Here is a 16,380-nt window from a genome sequence, read left to right on the forward strand (position 1 = left end):
GTTTGAGATTTTCTCTCCCTCTCCTTCTTCCCTTCCCACTTGTGCACTCTCTCTCTCTAAAATAAATAAATCTTAAAAAAAAAAAAAAAAAAGGAATAACAATCAATTAATACTGTGGCCACATGGGGTTTTCTCGTTCTGCCCAAGGGGACATAAACTCAGACAACTGCTGAATTTCCATTCAGTGGACCAGCTGCATGCATCTCTGTGGTTTTTACTGGATGAGGCCTGAGAGCTGGAGTTCAAGCCCCACACACTCTATATCCACTTGGTATCAGTAGGAGCTAAAGCACCACTCTCACCACCTTGCCCACCCGGCTTCGTGTGGAACTAACCGGCCACTGGGTCCAACTATTTCAAGAGTGGAGGATGAGGGACCGAGCCAGCATGCCGCATTCCACAAAAAGATCAACGTAACGCACGTCCAAGATAGCTCACCTCTGTTAGGTTCCTGGTAAACCTGCACTTTGCCCATCTCCACCCCCAGCCGCCTAGAGAAGAGAAAGGGGGGGAAAGTTGAAAAGATAATACAGACATAATCCATCCAACATCTTTACAATTTGAGGATGCTTCAGAAATTCATAAAAAGAAGATAAAGCAAAATAAAATAGAGGCACTCTTATTATAAAATTGAAAGTGGATATGCTACTGTTCTGTCACTCCGTTACCTAACCCCCCACGGCCACCCCACGCCGACCCCAAGAAGGCCTCCGGAGTCCTGCTCAGCCTGCCTCACCGACCATCTCCCTGTGCCCTCTGCCGTCCAGCTGTGCCCCTGGTCTATACCAACACCTCCTGCTGCACACCTCAGGGCCTTTGCACCTTCTGTCCCCTCTGCCTGGAGGGTTTCTCAAGTCACATACCATCCCCTAGGTTTAAAAGGCACCCAAGCCCCCAAGCTAAAGCAGAACAAACTGCCCAAATTGTTTCTTTCACACTGTTTTCTTCACACTATCACCGCCAGAAATTTTGTTTTGTTGACTTCCTTCTTGCCTGGCTCCACAGCTAAATATAAAAAGGAAGGATCCTGACTGGTTTGTTCACCGTTAATCCCCAACATCTAGGATCAAGGCCTAGTACCCACCCAGGAGGGTGTTCAATCTTTATTGTTTTTTTTAATGTAAATTTTGTTAGTTAACATACAGTGCAATATTGGTTTCTGGCAAAATTTTATTTAATAAATAACTAAGACTATACTGGACTGTAATCTAGATAAACTATTTTCATAGAGAATACACTCCACTGTTCTTTATAGTCAAGTAATTCTAAACACAGGTGGCTCCGAACACAATCCCTGGCACTCATGAGGACTCAATAAATGTCTGTTTAACAAACACGTAGGGGGTTACGACAGTTTGACAAAAAGGTTAGCCCTTGGGGCGCCTGGGTGGCTCAGTCAGCTGGGCTGCTGCCTTCAGCTCAGGTCATGATCCCAGGGTCCTGGGATCGAGCCCCGCATCTGGCTCCCTGCTCAGCAGGAAGCCTGCTTCTCCCTCTGCCTGCCACTTCCCCTGCTTGTGCTCTCTCTCTGTCAAATAAATAAATAAAATATTTAACAAAAAGGTTAGCCCTTAATATATAGATGACACGCAGATTAACTACAAAATATCTGCTCTCGAGTTGAACAATCAGTACTCTTGCAATCATCAAATTTAAAACATCACATAATGAATATGGATCTTAATGGTACGATTATAACTCACTCGGCAATCTTCTTTGAGAGCTCCATACACGATGAATTAGAATTTGCTGAAAACAACACCAGACCTCCTTTGGTTATGTTCATCTTGGTTTCTAATTCAGGTGGCGCCACACAAAACATCAAAACCTTCTTGGTTTTCCAATTCTCAGAGCCTAGGAGGATTAAAAGTATATTAACAACTGCCAGAGAATATTAAATTCACCTGAATGAACTTTTATTTTTTTTAAATAGCAAATGACTTAAGCTGAAGGAGATTAGTGTTCACCATCATGGAGTCTCTTATGTTACATCTATGTATGGACAAATAAAAAGTTCGTTTGGATTTTAGGGTTCCGAATTTATGGAAATATGTTATATGATTTAGTTAGTTTTCATGACCACTGGGAATAAATGATAAACTTACAAGAAAGGTGGAGCTGAAGAGCTCAGTGTTTTACTGTTTTGCTGCTTAAAGTCAATTATGGACAACCTCCTTTTATTCTCTGACAACAAAAGTCCTCCTGGATTAACACACAGAAAAATGGCAGAGCCATTAGCAAGGACACGGACTGATGGACCCTTAAATAATGAATAACCCATCTATGCCCATTATATTTTCCTATAATAACTATTTACCCCAAAGCCCTCCCCTGGCCTGTCAGCTGCCTAATGCCCTGAGCCACATCTAAGGTGGACCTTGCCACCTGCATTCTCCTGAACTGCAAGAAAAGGCCGACCAGAAAATAACCCTGAGGGGAAGTGAGCAGACCGCCCAAATGAAAGGCAGCAGGGCACAGAGAGAAAAGCCCCTGGCCTCAAAGTCATCAGAGGTGAGGCGGTCATCCCACATTCACGTGCCCTCCCACCCTCCCTTCTCTGGGCTGTGTCCTTATCACCCAAGGAAGGTGGAGGACTTAGGTGCCCCAGCAACAATCTCGAAGGCCACGGGGGCATGGGGGCACATTCCCAGCAAGCACACTGTGCTTCCTCAGTTGCAGCTTTACTTGGGATGGCACCAGGGAAGGCCGGTGGAGATTACGAAAAGAGATGAAGCTGAGCGGCTCTTTTTTGCTGTTCTTCCATTTTAATTATAAGAGTAACACACAAACACATTCTCCTTGGAAAAATCGGAACCAGGACCGTTTAAGCTAAAGTCACCAGCCCCCATCCCAGGCCCCTTCCCACCCACCCTCCCAGAATGGACAGTTCTTATTAGTTTGATACGGACACCATCAGACCTTTACGCATTCACTCGTGGCCCTCCCCTCATAAAAAGATAGGACAAAAATACATTTCTAACATTAAAAAAATCATCGTACAAATGTATCTATCATCCTTTTTGTTAAACGATATATTCTAACAACCCAGGGTTACAAAATAGATGCCCATCTGGTCCTTTTTAACTGCTGCAAATACTCCCTGGTACTGGAGATGGCTCATTTAGCGGGTCACCATCCTAAACAGGCCTCCTAGTGCATGTGTGCATCTCTCTGCAGTAACTGCAAGAGAACCACTGGGGCCTGGGGATGGTGCAATTTACAGGTAGGGCAGCACCAGCCTGCTAGGAAAGCCCATTTCCCCACAGAGTGCCTCTTAAGGGAAATGCAGAGCAGGGCAATGAAATTTACCTACAGCCTGTGAATTACAAACAGAAAGGCAGGCACAAATGGCCAAAGCCCTAAGGAGACCAAGGAGGACTGGTGGTGCCTATCATGGAAGGTGGCTCGGGAGCAGGGATTAGCCAACTACAGTCCACGGGCCAAACCAGGTCCCTCCTAATGCTATTTCTGTACATAAAACTGTATTGGAACACAGCCACGCTCACTGCCTACAAACTGTCTATGGCTACAATGGTAGAGTTGAGTGCCGGCCATAAAGCCGAAAAAGAGCTGATCATCTGATCCTCTATAGAAAGTCGGCTGACCCCTGCTTTATGGCATAGTGTGGGGTAGAATGGCTGGTATATATGAAAGAACATTCGCAATACTCGAAGTTGGAAGAGATCTTAAGTATCTTCCGATACTGTCTCTCAACCAATATATGTGTGTTCAGGAACACAGGGTACACATCTGGAAGAGGAAACTCATTTTCCTGTAGTTATAAGTATAGGCTTTGGAGTCAAACTCATGTGTACATCTTGTCTCCTACGTAGTTCCCTGCGAGGCCCTGCATAATCTCTCTTAGCCTCAGTTCCCTCATCCATACAATACATGAATATGGCCCCTACAGGGTCACTGTAAAATTAATTTCTGTACAGCACTTAACAAAGTGTCCCACATAGAGGATCTGCTTGGTAAATGGAAGCTACATAGGAATCAACTGTTAATATTTTGGTTTTCTCCTGAACAAGTACAGTAATACACATAGGGTGGCCCTCTTTTTATATCCCACAAACCTCAAATAAGAAGATTCCTAAAGTACCACAGTGGTCTTGAGAGGGCTTGGAACACTCAGAAGGAAAGCATCTGAGGGCAGAAAGAGCTCTTAGAGGTCAATCGGCCCATCTACAGCACTCCAAGAAACCACTCCAGGCGCTTGAAGAGCTCCAGAGACTGATGCCCACATCCTGAGGGCCCATCCATTCCAAACTCTTTTTAGAACATGCTAAACTTCCTCTCCCCGCAGTCGCCAGCCCCTGGTCCTTGTCCTTCCCTTGACAATTTACAGCAAACATCAAATTCCTTCGCCGCAGGGCAGGGCTCCACCTATCTCTAGATGGCTCTCTTAGCTCTGTGTATTCTCTTCTCCAAGCTACTTCCTGGAGCCTTTCCTTACTGGTCATAGTTTAAATGCCCTTCACCACTGACTGTGGCCTCTTAAGTCCCCGTCTTCAGGTACCAGGTTTCTGTAACTGAAACCTAACCTGAGACTACCCTCAGAGATGGCACCGGAAGGGGAGTCCATGTGGAAATGGTTATCGATACAGTCATGTTCTGTGACCATTCATTCTACAAGATGTTCAAACCTAAGGGCTGTTGCTAGCTTTGGTTCTCCTTTTCCCTACTGGAAATGGAAGTTGTGCTCTTTACCAAGCTTCAAGAAAAGTGAGTTTTAAAAGATTATCCTCAGAAACATAATCACCAGGATGGGGCTGGCAGGAGGCTCATTAGCACAAAGCTTCAGTGTGAAATGGAACCCACAAACTACAGTTGCTTTTACATTTATCCTACATTTACTTGACAATGTAAATGTGTGAGAATTATTTATACCACGTATGAAAACACACCCTCTTCAGAGACTCTCGGCCCCTCTCAAAAAGCAAATCCTACTCCTCTTTGAATGAGATTTGACAACCTATTAGGTCTCGTGAATGAATCCACACTGAAAGACCACTTGCTTTGGCTGTTGCCAGCAATCATTTCAGAACCACTTCTCCATATTTTGGATGAGGAAGGCTCGCATTACAGCGTGATGCTTTCCCTCCAAAGAGCCCACTGTACAAACACCTCCTATCTAAAGATGCTGGAGTAGGAGGGTGAAGTCTTGGGTCTGTCTTCCACGGTCCCTAGCTACCAGTCCTTGGGTAGGTCCCTTGGCCAGGCCTGTGCCTCTCCCTTCCTGACAAGAGAGATCGATGCTTAGTAAAATCAGCTTCCTCCACCAGAATTTAAGGTCCAGGACAACAGAGATTTTTTTTCTCACCATTATGTCCTCTGCTGTATGACCAGAGCCTAGTACCTGGCACATTGAAGAAGCTCAATGATATTTGTCAAACAACAAACATTTGTTGAGTAAAGTCTGACCTGGTTGAGTTGCAATGATTAACAAATGGAACTAGAAGGCATCATAAAGTGCAAAGAATGATTATTTTTATTAGTGATGTCCCTCACTCAAAAAAAAAAAAATGCTTTTTATATCAGTGCTGAAGAGAATTAGTAGGGCAAAAGCCTAAGCTGAATTAATCCTCTATGCCTCTGTGATCCCAGGCACTTTGCCCGTCTCTCCATCAGCACGTTTTCTTACAGCAAACATCATTTTCTGAGTGCTTTGAATTCTTATGACAACTCAATAAAGCAGGCACCAGATGAGGACCCATTTTACACATGGGGAAACGAGGCTTTGAGATGAAGAAACGTGCTCAAGCCTGCATGGCCTCTGAGCAGCAGACATTAGCTCAGTTTCAGTCTGACTTGGAGCACAGACAGTTATGTATGCACAGCTTGTCTCTCAACAGCACAGAAAATGACTGGACTCCCCTGCTGAATTTGGCATTACAGCGAGCAGGATCGGACAAACATCCAGATTTTGAAAAATGTCTACAGCAAACGTGCTTGTTTAGGAAACAACTGATATCAAGTGTTAAAGAAAGAACACAACACAGAACTTTGATTCAGTATTTCCCCTTTTGGGAATTTATACCAAGGGGAAGAAAGAAAAAGCAATATATGCTCAATGATGGTCACTGCAAGCTTTTTTTAAGAGCAACACTGGACATGTGGAAAGGATCCCTAATGGGGTAATTAAGTAAAATTCTGAATATATATTCAACACAATAAAAACGGTAAATCTCCGGGACTATGCAGAAGTCTCTAGGTTAAGTAAGAGCAGAATTTCATCTCCTCTAATCAAAACTGGGTGATAATGGTATAGACCAGGTCAGGATAGGAATACGGACAGGAATAAGGGTATGATTTAGTGGAGTTCAATAATGTGACTGAATTATTTTTATTTGCGCGTTTAAATCTTTTTAACATTATAAATCACACTTCCTCATGCCCCAAATCCCCATTCCGCATTTCCTTATTCTTTGTAAAAGCTAAACAACCTAAACTGCGCCAGGATCAGAATAAAGGGGGAAAAATCCTTCTCATCAATGTAATATACTGGGGGGAAACATTTTATAGTAAAATAAGACCTAAAAATTACATCAAGGTCCTCCCTCCTGGGTGAGTTCTGGGCGGAATAAAAATAAAAATAAAAATAAAAAATAAAAAACCGGCTAGAGGGTAACAAATGTCTGCGACGAGCAAGGCCAGTCAACTTAACATCAGGGGCCGTGGCAGATTAGGGGCCGGAGATGGCTGGGCTGGAGGCTTGTTTTCTGAGCCGCCCGGCCGCAGGTCCCATAATTAGGGCTCGACTCCCAACGGCGCCTGGAGCGGGGCAACCCCGGGGCCCGCGCGCCGGGCCCGAGCCCTGCGGACCCCGGACGGGAAAGGAGGGAGGGAGGAAGGGGGCGGCTGCGGGCGCGAGGCCGGGGTCGCCCCGCTGTACCCCCCCAGCCGCCGCCCCGGGACCGCGCGACCCGTCCGCGAGCCGGCGCCGCGGGGCTCCCCGCCCCTTGCACCTGCGCCCCGCAGTGCCGGAGCCCGCCGGTCCGCGCCGCCACTCGTCGCTGGCTCCCGCCCGCCTACCTGGCCCCGACCCCAGCCCCGGCCCCGCCGCAGCCTCGGCTGCCGAAGGAAGAAAGCGCCGGCTCTCCAGACGGCTTCTCTAGGAGCAAAATGGCGACTCCATGCGCAAGAACGGCGTCCGCGGCGACTGCGAGGCCTGTGGGCGGGGCAGAGGGCGGGGCCGGGAGCCGGGCTTGCGGAGGCACCTGGCTTGGGGCCGTGGGCGTAGCCCACCCGAGCGGAGGAGCGAGGCCGAAGGGCCGGGCTAGAGGGGTGGGGCCAGGCCGGCACGAGGGGCGGAGATGGGCGGGGCTGAGCCTCATTGGGCCCCTTGGACGTGGCTATCCCCCAGGTGGCTGTGAACGAGAGCGAGCGTGTGGAATCACAGATGTCTGGGTTCGAGTCTTTACTGGCCTGTAACCTTGGGCAAAGTCACTTCACCCCTCCGAGCCTCGATTTCCTCATCTGAAAAATGGAAATGATAGTAGCATCCATGTCATGGGGTTGTGAGGATTAAATGAGATAGCACATGCAAAGCTTTTTAGCTCCGTTTCTGGCAAGTAGTAAATGCTCCGTTGTTACTGTAATTATTTCCTTTCTTCTTTTGTTATAAAGGAATTGGTGCTTTTGGTATCCGTTTCCTGAATTCCTTATAATTTAAGTGTGTTTAGCCTTTATTTTATATATATAACATAATAATGGCGACCACGTATGTAGCATTTATCATGTGTCAGACCGAGTCCTCTTAAGTGCTTAACATATATTAACCGTAATTTATTTAATCCTCACAAGAGAATGAAGTAGGCTTTTTTTTTTTAAGATTTTATTTATTTATTTTGAGAGAGAGAATGAGAGAGAGAGAGCACATGAGAGGGGGGAGGGTCAGAGGGAGAAGCAGACTCCCTGCTGAGCAGGGAGCCTGATGCGGGACTCGATTCTGGGACTCCAAGATCATGACCTGAGCCGAAGGCAGTTGCTTAACCAACTGAGCCACCCAGGCGCCCTGAAGTAGGCATTTTAACAGCTGTGGGAACTGAAACACCGACGGTGAATGACTTGACAAATGCTAAGTGGACAAGAATTGCAATCCAGGATGCCCGGCACCAAACTCTGCACTAAGCTGACCCGTATACCGCACTGCATCTCCAACTCTGCTTTGGATTTTTCACAAGCATCAGGCATGAAATCATTCATCAAAAGTTGGGCAGCTTAGCTAGAAACAGCCAACCTCTTATTTTACAATTGCGGAATACAAGCATCTCAACTTATGAGTTATAAATTGGGTGATACTTCATGAAATGGAGTCATTTAAGACATCTCCTTTGCGTGACAACTGTACAGGGACATACTTCTGCAAAGAGCGAGGCCCATGAGCCCACTGATACATCCGCGGCACAAAACTGAATCCTCTCCAAACGGAACTCTGCTGGGTTTTCTTCACTTCTTCTGCACTGTGATCTAACCCTCGTCCAACCCCACCTGCCTGCCTTGGCCAGCAGCGTGGGATCCACCCTTCACGCCACCTGTTGCCCTATGAATGGATCTGACCAATCAGGACAGCTCATCTCTCTCTCAGCTTGCTGATTGGCTCCAAGGTTAGGCCGCTGAGCCAACGGGAGCCCAGGAGACACAATCTCCAGCCTCCTGGGGAACTGAGGCTAGAGTCTTCCTCTCTTGCTATCTGTCAGGATACCTGGAGGGGAACCGACAAGAAGAAATGCTCAGAGAAGAAGAAAGGGGGAGGGATATAGACGAGCCCCGTTGAGTTTGGCTGAATCTGAAGTCAGGAGTTCCCTGGACTTTTCAATGATGGGGGCCAATAAATTTCTTCCCTCCACCCTCTTAAGTCATTGCGGACTGGGTTTCAGTCATTCATTCGCAGGGGCCTGCGGGTTCTCCCCCAGCTTACTTGTTGTTCTTTCTCACCAGCCTCTTTCTCACCAGTTCACCTCTATCTATGAACTACAGGGCCTTTGCACGTGCTGTTCCTGCCTCCCGGAATGCCCTTCCTCCTGCAGTCCTTTCCTCCATCCACTCCTACTGAAACTGCATCTCAGCTCAGCTGTCATCTTCAAGCCTTCCCTAAACACCCCCCATCTACTTCATGTACTTTTTCTTCATTAAGCTTATCATGATTGCTAATTATTGCTAATTGTTTTTACTTGGATGATTATTTCATAAATATCTCCACCCCAGGTCCCATAGACTGTAAGTCCCGTTTGGGCAGGCCCTTTGTCTCTTTTGCTGACCACTATTTCCCAGTACTCAAAACAGTGTCTGACACAAGTATGGTACTCAAGAAATGTCTGTAAAATGGGTGACCTCAGATTTACCCCCTTGGTGGAAAGGAGGTGGGCAATAGCACAGAATTATATAATACTCGCACCACACAGAGAGAATGTTCTGGAAATTATACAGATCGGGGTGCCTGGGTGGCTCAGTCGTTAAGCGTCTGCCTTCGGCTCAGGTCATGATCCCAGGGTCCTGGGATTGAGTCCCACATCGGGCTCCCTGCTCGGCCGGAAGCCTGCTTCTCCCTCTCCCACTCCCCCTGCTTGTGTTCCTGCTCTCGCTATCTCTCTCTCTGTCAAATAAATAAATAAAATCTTTAAAAAAAAAAAAAAAAAAAGAAATTATACAGATTGGCTCTCCTGAGCCAGTATGGCTTGCTCCAATATAGCACTGCTTCCAGGATTCCAGTGAAATGGTTAGTTTCTCATCAGTTTCCCCTCATTGCAGGCACTTATCTTCTGGTTTCCTTTGCTCTTTTATATCAAATACCACTTGTCCATCTGCCTTCCGTTTTCCAAAGACTCTTTTGAAATCCCTGGGGCCGATGTCTTATCTCCCATTATCATTATCCTTGGGGTTTAGGCCATGGGGGGAAGCTGTGGTGGACATCCTGCCCCGATGACCCAGCAGTGACCGCAGCCCCAGTCACCACCTGACAGCAACTGTAGGAGAGACCCCAAGTGAGAATCACCCAGCTGAGCCCAGTCAAACCACAGAACATTGAGAGATAATAATACATTTTTGGATTAGGTCACTGAGGTTGGAGATGTCTTGTTACACAGCCATGGGTAATTAGCAAGAAAGGAGCAGAACCAGAATTTAAAGACTGTGGTCAGTTTCACTTGAATGCAGTTTTGGGTTAGTCTATTGCTAAGCTTGAGAATCCCTTGCACACTTGGAGGTTTCCAAGTCTTTATATATTATGGAAGTGATCAGCCTGCCTGCATCACTTCATTGACCACATTCAAGGGTCAAACTTTTGCACATAAAATATGAATCAAGACACCAAGCCTAAGACATTCCCCTCCAACCTTTTCTTTTTAAAGGAAGAGAATCTTTGCTATAGTTTTTTAGAAGTTTGTCAGAAGGGTGGTAGAGCAGAAAACACAGACTTCTCCTTCAAATAAATGTTAAAATGAAAATTCAGGGACTTGACTGTCAGTCACTAGGACCAGAGTCTGCATCCTGCCTCCTCATTGCAGAAATGACCTCAGACAGAGCAGTGAGGGCACCGCCCTGAGCTTCAGTTTCCTCACCTGAAAAATGGGTACTCAGATTAGCAGCTATACGGGGATTCGGGGTAGGGAATGACCTTTCCGTGGAGTCCAGGAGTAAGAGGCCACCAGGGGAAGCTGGCCCACCCTCGCATCTCTGGCCATCAGGAATAAATGGATTTGTTTCCTCTCCAAGTGGAGGAGGATGGCAGCTGGTCTGACTGTGGGAGGCAACAGAGACCAGTGCCCTGGTCAGTAGTCAGGGGGACCTTGGAAGCTTCCATCATCGAGCCCTTTCCCTTATCCTTTGGATTTTCTTTTTCTATCCCCCCCCAAAAATGAAAAAAGCTTCATAGTTTTCGTGATTATTAATATTTACATGTAAAAAAATTCAAACACACAAAGAGAAGTAAAAAGGTGTTTGCCATTATCTTACCATGGAGAGATGCTCACTTCTGATATGTTTTTTTAAAGATTTATTTATTTATTTGAGGCGGGGGAGAGGAGCAGAGGGAGAGAATCTTCAAGCAGACTCCCTGCTGAGCGCGGAGCCCAACACGGGGCTTGATCCCACCACCCATGAGACCACGACCTGAGCCAAAATCAAGAGTCTGTCGCTTAACTGACTACGCCACCCAGGCACCCCACTCCTGATCTTTTTTTAACCTCCCTTTTCCACTTACCAATTGATTGCAGACAGTTCATGTAATGAACTTAAGTCAAGGTCATCGTCATGTGTACCGTGGACTAAACAGCATAGACTTGGGAACGAGATGACCTCTGTCCAAATTCCTTCTCCCCTACTCACTGGCCGTGTGACCTTTACCTTTCTGTCCCTGCTTCCTCAGCTATAGGAGGGGAATGATCACAACGTCTACCTCAGTAGGTTGTCGTGATGACCAAGTGACTTATTATCTGGCACACAGTTGTCAACCACTTTCTATTAGCCGCACTTACTATGAACTACGGTAATATGGATGGACCATGATGTTTTTAAACCACCTCTAATTCTGAGCACTTTTTACTAATCTACGCAACCTGTCTTTGCGCTTTTGCCCAAGTATTTTTTCACGTTAAATTTCTCCAGGTAAGCTTGTTGATCAAAGGATATGCACTTTTCAAATTTTGTTCCCAAGAAATTTTGTATTAATTTATATTCTTGCCAAAAACATGAAGAGTGTCCATTTTTTCTCCTCATCCCCACCCACACCAAGCACGGTCCTTTTTTTTTTTTTTAATTGGCCCAGTGGATGGTCAATGTTTCCTGGGCTTTTAAAATTACTTGTCCAGGGCGCCTGGGTGGCTCAGATGGTTAAGTGTCTGCCTTCGGCTCAGGTCATTTTCTCAGGGTCCTGGGATCAAGTCCCGCATCGGGCTCCCTGCTAGGCGGGGAGCCTGCTTCTCCCTCTGCCTCTGCCTCTCTCTCTCTCTCTCTCTCTCTGACTCTCATGAATAAATAAATTATTTAGGGACGCCTGAGTGGCTCAGTCGGTTAAGCGGCTGCCTTCGGCTCAGGTCATGATCCCAGGGTCCAGGGATCGAGTCCCACGTTGGGCTCCCTGCTCAGCGGGGAGCCTGCTTCTCCCTCTGCCTCTGCTGCTCCGCCTGCTTGTGCTCTCTCTCTGACAAATAAATAAATAAAATCTTTAAAAAAAAAATTAAAAAATAAAATAAAATAAAATAAAATTACTTGTCCATATCAAGTTGCCTGTACCTCCCTGGCCACCTTGCTAGCTGACCTTCAGCTCCATTCATTCACTCAACAAATATTGATTGAGTACCCACCACGTGCCAGGCCCAGTTAGAGAGCTGGGCCGCAGCAGAGAATGATGAAACACCTGCCTTACGAGATGACCAAGAGGTAGGTAAGCCCCTGCATGCTAAGTGGTTGCCAAGTGCCTGCTTTAGCACCCAGGAAATGATACTATACAAGTGAGACCTTCGTAAATAAATATAGAATATAAATTTTGTAAATATATAAATGATATTATATCACCATATATGACATTGATCCCAAGTTCCCATGGGAGGTCGATGCTGTCCAACAGCCATACTTTGAGAACCACTGTCTGGGAGCTCTGAGGATGAAGGAGAAGAGTGGATGTTGGTGAGCTACTAGCCATCTCCATCACAGACGGGAAGGGGCCCCAAGTCATGTCCTGCAAAGGACCACTAACAACATTAAGACCTTCTTCCAGAATGAAGGGGGGGAAATCGGAGGGGGAGACGAACCACGAGAGACGATGGACTCTGAAAAACAAACTGAGGGTTCTAGAGGGGAGGGGGGTGGGAGGATGGGTTAGCCTGGTGATGGGTATTAAAGAGGGCACGTTCGGCATGGAGCACTGGGTGTTATGCACAAACAATGAATCATGGAACACTACATCAAAAACTAATGAAGTAATGTATGGTGATTAACATAACAATAAAAAATTAAAAAAAAAAAGACCTTCTTCCAAGGCTTTGTCTTTGTATGCTCACTCCACATCCTCCATCAAATATATAAAAATGTGCCCACATATGGCAGAAAATACGGAAGTCTTTGCCGTAAAATAAAACTTGGAAGGATTTTATATGATTTTGTTTCTGAAGTCATTTGGCCGCAAGGGATTCACTCAACTTCCGAATATCTGTGATATCTAAGCAATTAGCGTTCATCTTACTTTATGGGAAATTTTTACAAAGTGAGAAAATCTAAGCCACGTGTTTTGCTGTCCTGAAAAATGTATGAACATTAGATTCAGTGATGAGGAGATGGAGTCTAATGTTACATTGTGTGGGCCTTTAATTAAATACAGATTAATACTGGCTTTGCAGGGGTTTAAAACATTTTTTGGATGTAATAAAAAAAAAATTAGGTCTCAAATATAAATGAAGGCCCTTGAAATAGTCCTCAGTCCTGGGCTTGGTGCCCAAAAAGCTTGCAAAATAAAGTGGAAGCTCTTTCTGAAGTGTCTGGACATGGACCCTGGAGACACCTCTCTGCCTATAAATCACTGCAGGCCTGTCCCATGGGAGGGAGCAGCTGGGCCCTGTTCCTCACTGAGGCCCGAACTGGGGCCAGGGCAGAGGCTGCCAGGAAACAGCTTTCATCTCGGCCTCAGGAAGCTGGTCAGAGCTACCAGCGGAAGGCACCTGTCCTGTCTGGGGAGGCACCACTGTGAATGGCAATAAGGAGGTCTCTGTGGATCAGGCTGGGCTGGGTTTTGCTGCAGTAACAAATGGGCCCCAGATGACTGTTGGTTATAACAGCAAAGAATTTGTTCTTTTTTTTTTAAGATTTTATTTATTTCTTTGAGAGAGAGTGAGAGAGCACGAGAAAGCACGAGCAGGGGAAGGGGGAGGGGCAGAAGGAGAGGAAGAAGCAGACTCCCCGCTGAGCAGGGAGCCTAACACCAGGCTCAATCCCAGGACCCTGGGGTCATGACCTGAGCCAAAGCAGACGCTTAACGACTGAGCCACCCTGGCGCCCCCAAAGAATTCTTTCTAACACTACGTGTCCATTGTGGGTCCTCTGGCAGCTCTAACCGACATGGTCCACATTCGATGCCCCAGCCTGAAGGAACAACCCCTTTTTGGGCCACTGTCCATCTCCCAGCAGAGAGAAAAAAAGACACCTGTTGCTAATTATGCATCAACCGGAACAGCTCCTGCTGGGAAATGACATGTGTCATTTTTGCTCATGTCAGACAAAGAGTCTCTCCTTGGCTGAACTCTACTCAGGCTCCTCTAAGTTCTTTTTTTTTTTTTTTTTTTTTGACAGGAAGTAGGTTTTATTGGTGGGCATGAGTCGGGAGGGGGCAGTGCCGAGATTCTCATGAGTGCAGAGCCCTCCATTTGTCCTAGGGGCCACGATTAGGGATGTATTTGACCCCACAGCCATCTGGGATAAGCCGCTTTTCAGCCACCATGTCTTCAAATTCATCCGCATTAAACTTAGTAAAGCCCCACTTCTTGGAGATATGGATCTTCTGGCGGCCAGGGAACTTGAACTTGGCCCTGCGTAGGGCCTCAATCACATGCTCCTTGTTCTGCAGCTTGGTACGGATGGACATGATGACTTGGCCAATGTGGACCCTGGCTACTGTGCCCTGGGGCTTTCCAAAGGCACCCCGCATACCTGTCTGCAGCCTGTCAGCTCCAGCACAGGACAACATCTTGTTGATACGGATGACATGCAAGGGATGGAGCCGCACTCGGATGTGAAAACCATCTTTGCCACAGCTTTTCACCATGTACTTGTTGGCACAAATACGGGCAGCCTCCAGGGCTTCAGAGGAGAGCTGCTCATATTCATCTGACACCATGTGGCCACATAGTGGGAACTCATCCACTTTTGCCTTCTTCCGCCCCAGGTCAAAGATGCGGATCTTGGCATCAGGGACACCTCTGCAGAAGCGAGACTTTGGATACGGCTTGTTCTTACAATACCGGTAACACCGGGCGGGGCGGCGGCCCATGGCGACACCAGGATCTTCAGTGGCGCGCCGAAGGAAAAGAGTCCTCTAAGTTCTTTTTCAACTAGGCCTCAACTTTTGGACTTCCGTGCTCATATTTGCATTGTCCAGTTGAAGTAAGAACGTTGCTAAGTCCGTTTAGCCAGAATCCCCCATCCTCCATATGCAATCACCCTCCATACCTAATGGAAATCCTCACCCTCCGCTGTCCCCCTGGTGGTGTCTCATCACCCTGGCCCGCCTTCTGCCAAAATCTCCTTTGGCCAGAATCCCTCTTGACATTTCCTTTCGGTAATTTTTCATCCACTGGCCCCCACCCTACTCCCTGGTTATAAATTGCCACTTTTCTGTGTTGTGTTCTGAGTTGAGCCCAGTTTTTGTCCCCCACTGCAAAACCCCACCACAGTGGTCCCGGCACTTACCCCGATTGACCCTCTTGAATAAAGCCTGCCTTACCATTCTTTAACGGGTGTCAGAATGAGTCATTCTCTCTTTAACACACCCACTGGCCAGAGGAAGTCATGGGGCCAAGCCTGGTGTTTGGAGCAGGGGAAGAGAGTGCTCCAGCAAGTGGCACTGCGTATAATGCCATCCTCCACCACTTTCCTTTGAGAGGGAAACCTGGGGCAACCATCTGTAAAGCAGACCCCACCCAGAACGGTGGTCTTGTCCATTAGGTCTGACGCAACTGTGCACTGGAGAGAAGGAGGAAACGTCACTTGCCAAGGTCACAGAGCCAGAAAGTGGCAGAGCATCAGAAGACCCTTTCCCCCCCTCCCCCCTTTAATCTCTTCCTCCATGTTCCTAAAGGGGATGCAGGTGTGGTCATCTCTGATTTACATCCCTGCCCCTCAAGCCAGTGTAGAAGGTCATCTGACTCTGACTCAGCTGGGCTTGAGGTGTGGAAGTCACAAAACCTCCGTGGGCGCAGGCCGTTTGCAGGCTGAAGGTACCCAGTCTCAGATTCATAAGGCATTTTATGCGTGATTTTCCTTGATTAGTTCCTTTCTGAAAAATCATTTTTACCGTGTCATTTATGTGTAAAGGAAATTTCAATGGCTCCAACTTCCAACCTAGGAGATGTGATCTGAACTCACTGTCCCCTCTCCCAGCTGTACTGAGAGCCCGCATCAATTTCCCTTTGGGGTATAAAAATTGAGATCATGTTAGGAGGGGAGCAATGGGTACCAGGGAAGTGACCAGCAATAGCCATCAACATTCACCACTGTGACAACCTCTTCCTACAGTAAAAATAATGCCCGGTTTTTAATAATAAAAGTGTCCTCGTGGGCACGCAGGTAAATTACATTCCCCAGTTGCCTTGCAGTGGGGCCGTGTAACTGTGTTCTGGACACGAAATGTGAGCAGACGTGACTTACACTGCTTTGAGTCTTGGCCCATAA

The 16,380-nt window shown here is 46.9% G+C and overlaps 2 protein-coding genes across 6 annotated transcripts in view; both read right to left on the reverse strand.

Annotated features, from left to right (window-relative positions):
- The window catches only part of PRPSAP2 (phosphoribosyl pyrophosphate synthetase associated protein 2), a 51,250-nt gene extending 44,083 nt beyond the window's left edge, over nt 1-7,167 (reverse strand). For 2 of the 5 annotated variants that reach the window (XR_013446043.1, XM_078067999.1), the window contains exons 1-4: nt 7,036-7,165; nt 2,106-2,202; nt 1,704-1,854; nt 439-491 (exon numbers count right to left, since the gene is read on the reverse strand). Coding sequence is in view for 4 of the 5 variants with exons in the window: in XM_078067999.1 (XP_077924125.1) it covers nt 439-491; nt 1,704-1,822 (172 nt within the window). In the remaining variant the exon portion in view is untranslated. Of the gene's footprint in view, nt 1-438; nt 492-1,703; nt 1,855-2,105; nt 2,203-7,035 lie in introns of all 5 variants that reach the window. The other 3 variants (XM_036073506.2, XM_078068000.1, XM_036073507.2) reach the window with 3 other exon arrangements.
- A 7,087-nt stretch (nt 7,168-14,254) lies between these two features.
- LOC118523732 (large ribosomal subunit protein uL16) lies at nt 14,255-15,033 on the reverse strand. The gene has a single exon (XM_036073512.2). The coding sequence runs from the start codon at nt 14,978-14,980 to the stop codon at nt 14,363-14,365; it is 618 nt and encodes a 205-aa protein (XP_035929405.1). The 5' UTR covers nt 14,981-15,033; the 3' UTR covers nt 14,255-14,362.
- Between the last annotated feature and the right edge of the window lie 1,347 nt (nt 15,034-16,380).

This window comes from Halichoerus grypus, chromosome 2 (genome assembly GCF_964656455.1).
Source record: "Halichoerus grypus chromosome 2, mHalGry1.hap1.1, whole genome shotgun sequence".
Classification (NCBI taxonomy): Eukaryota; Metazoa; Chordata; class Mammalia; order Carnivora; family Phocidae; genus Halichoerus; species Halichoerus grypus.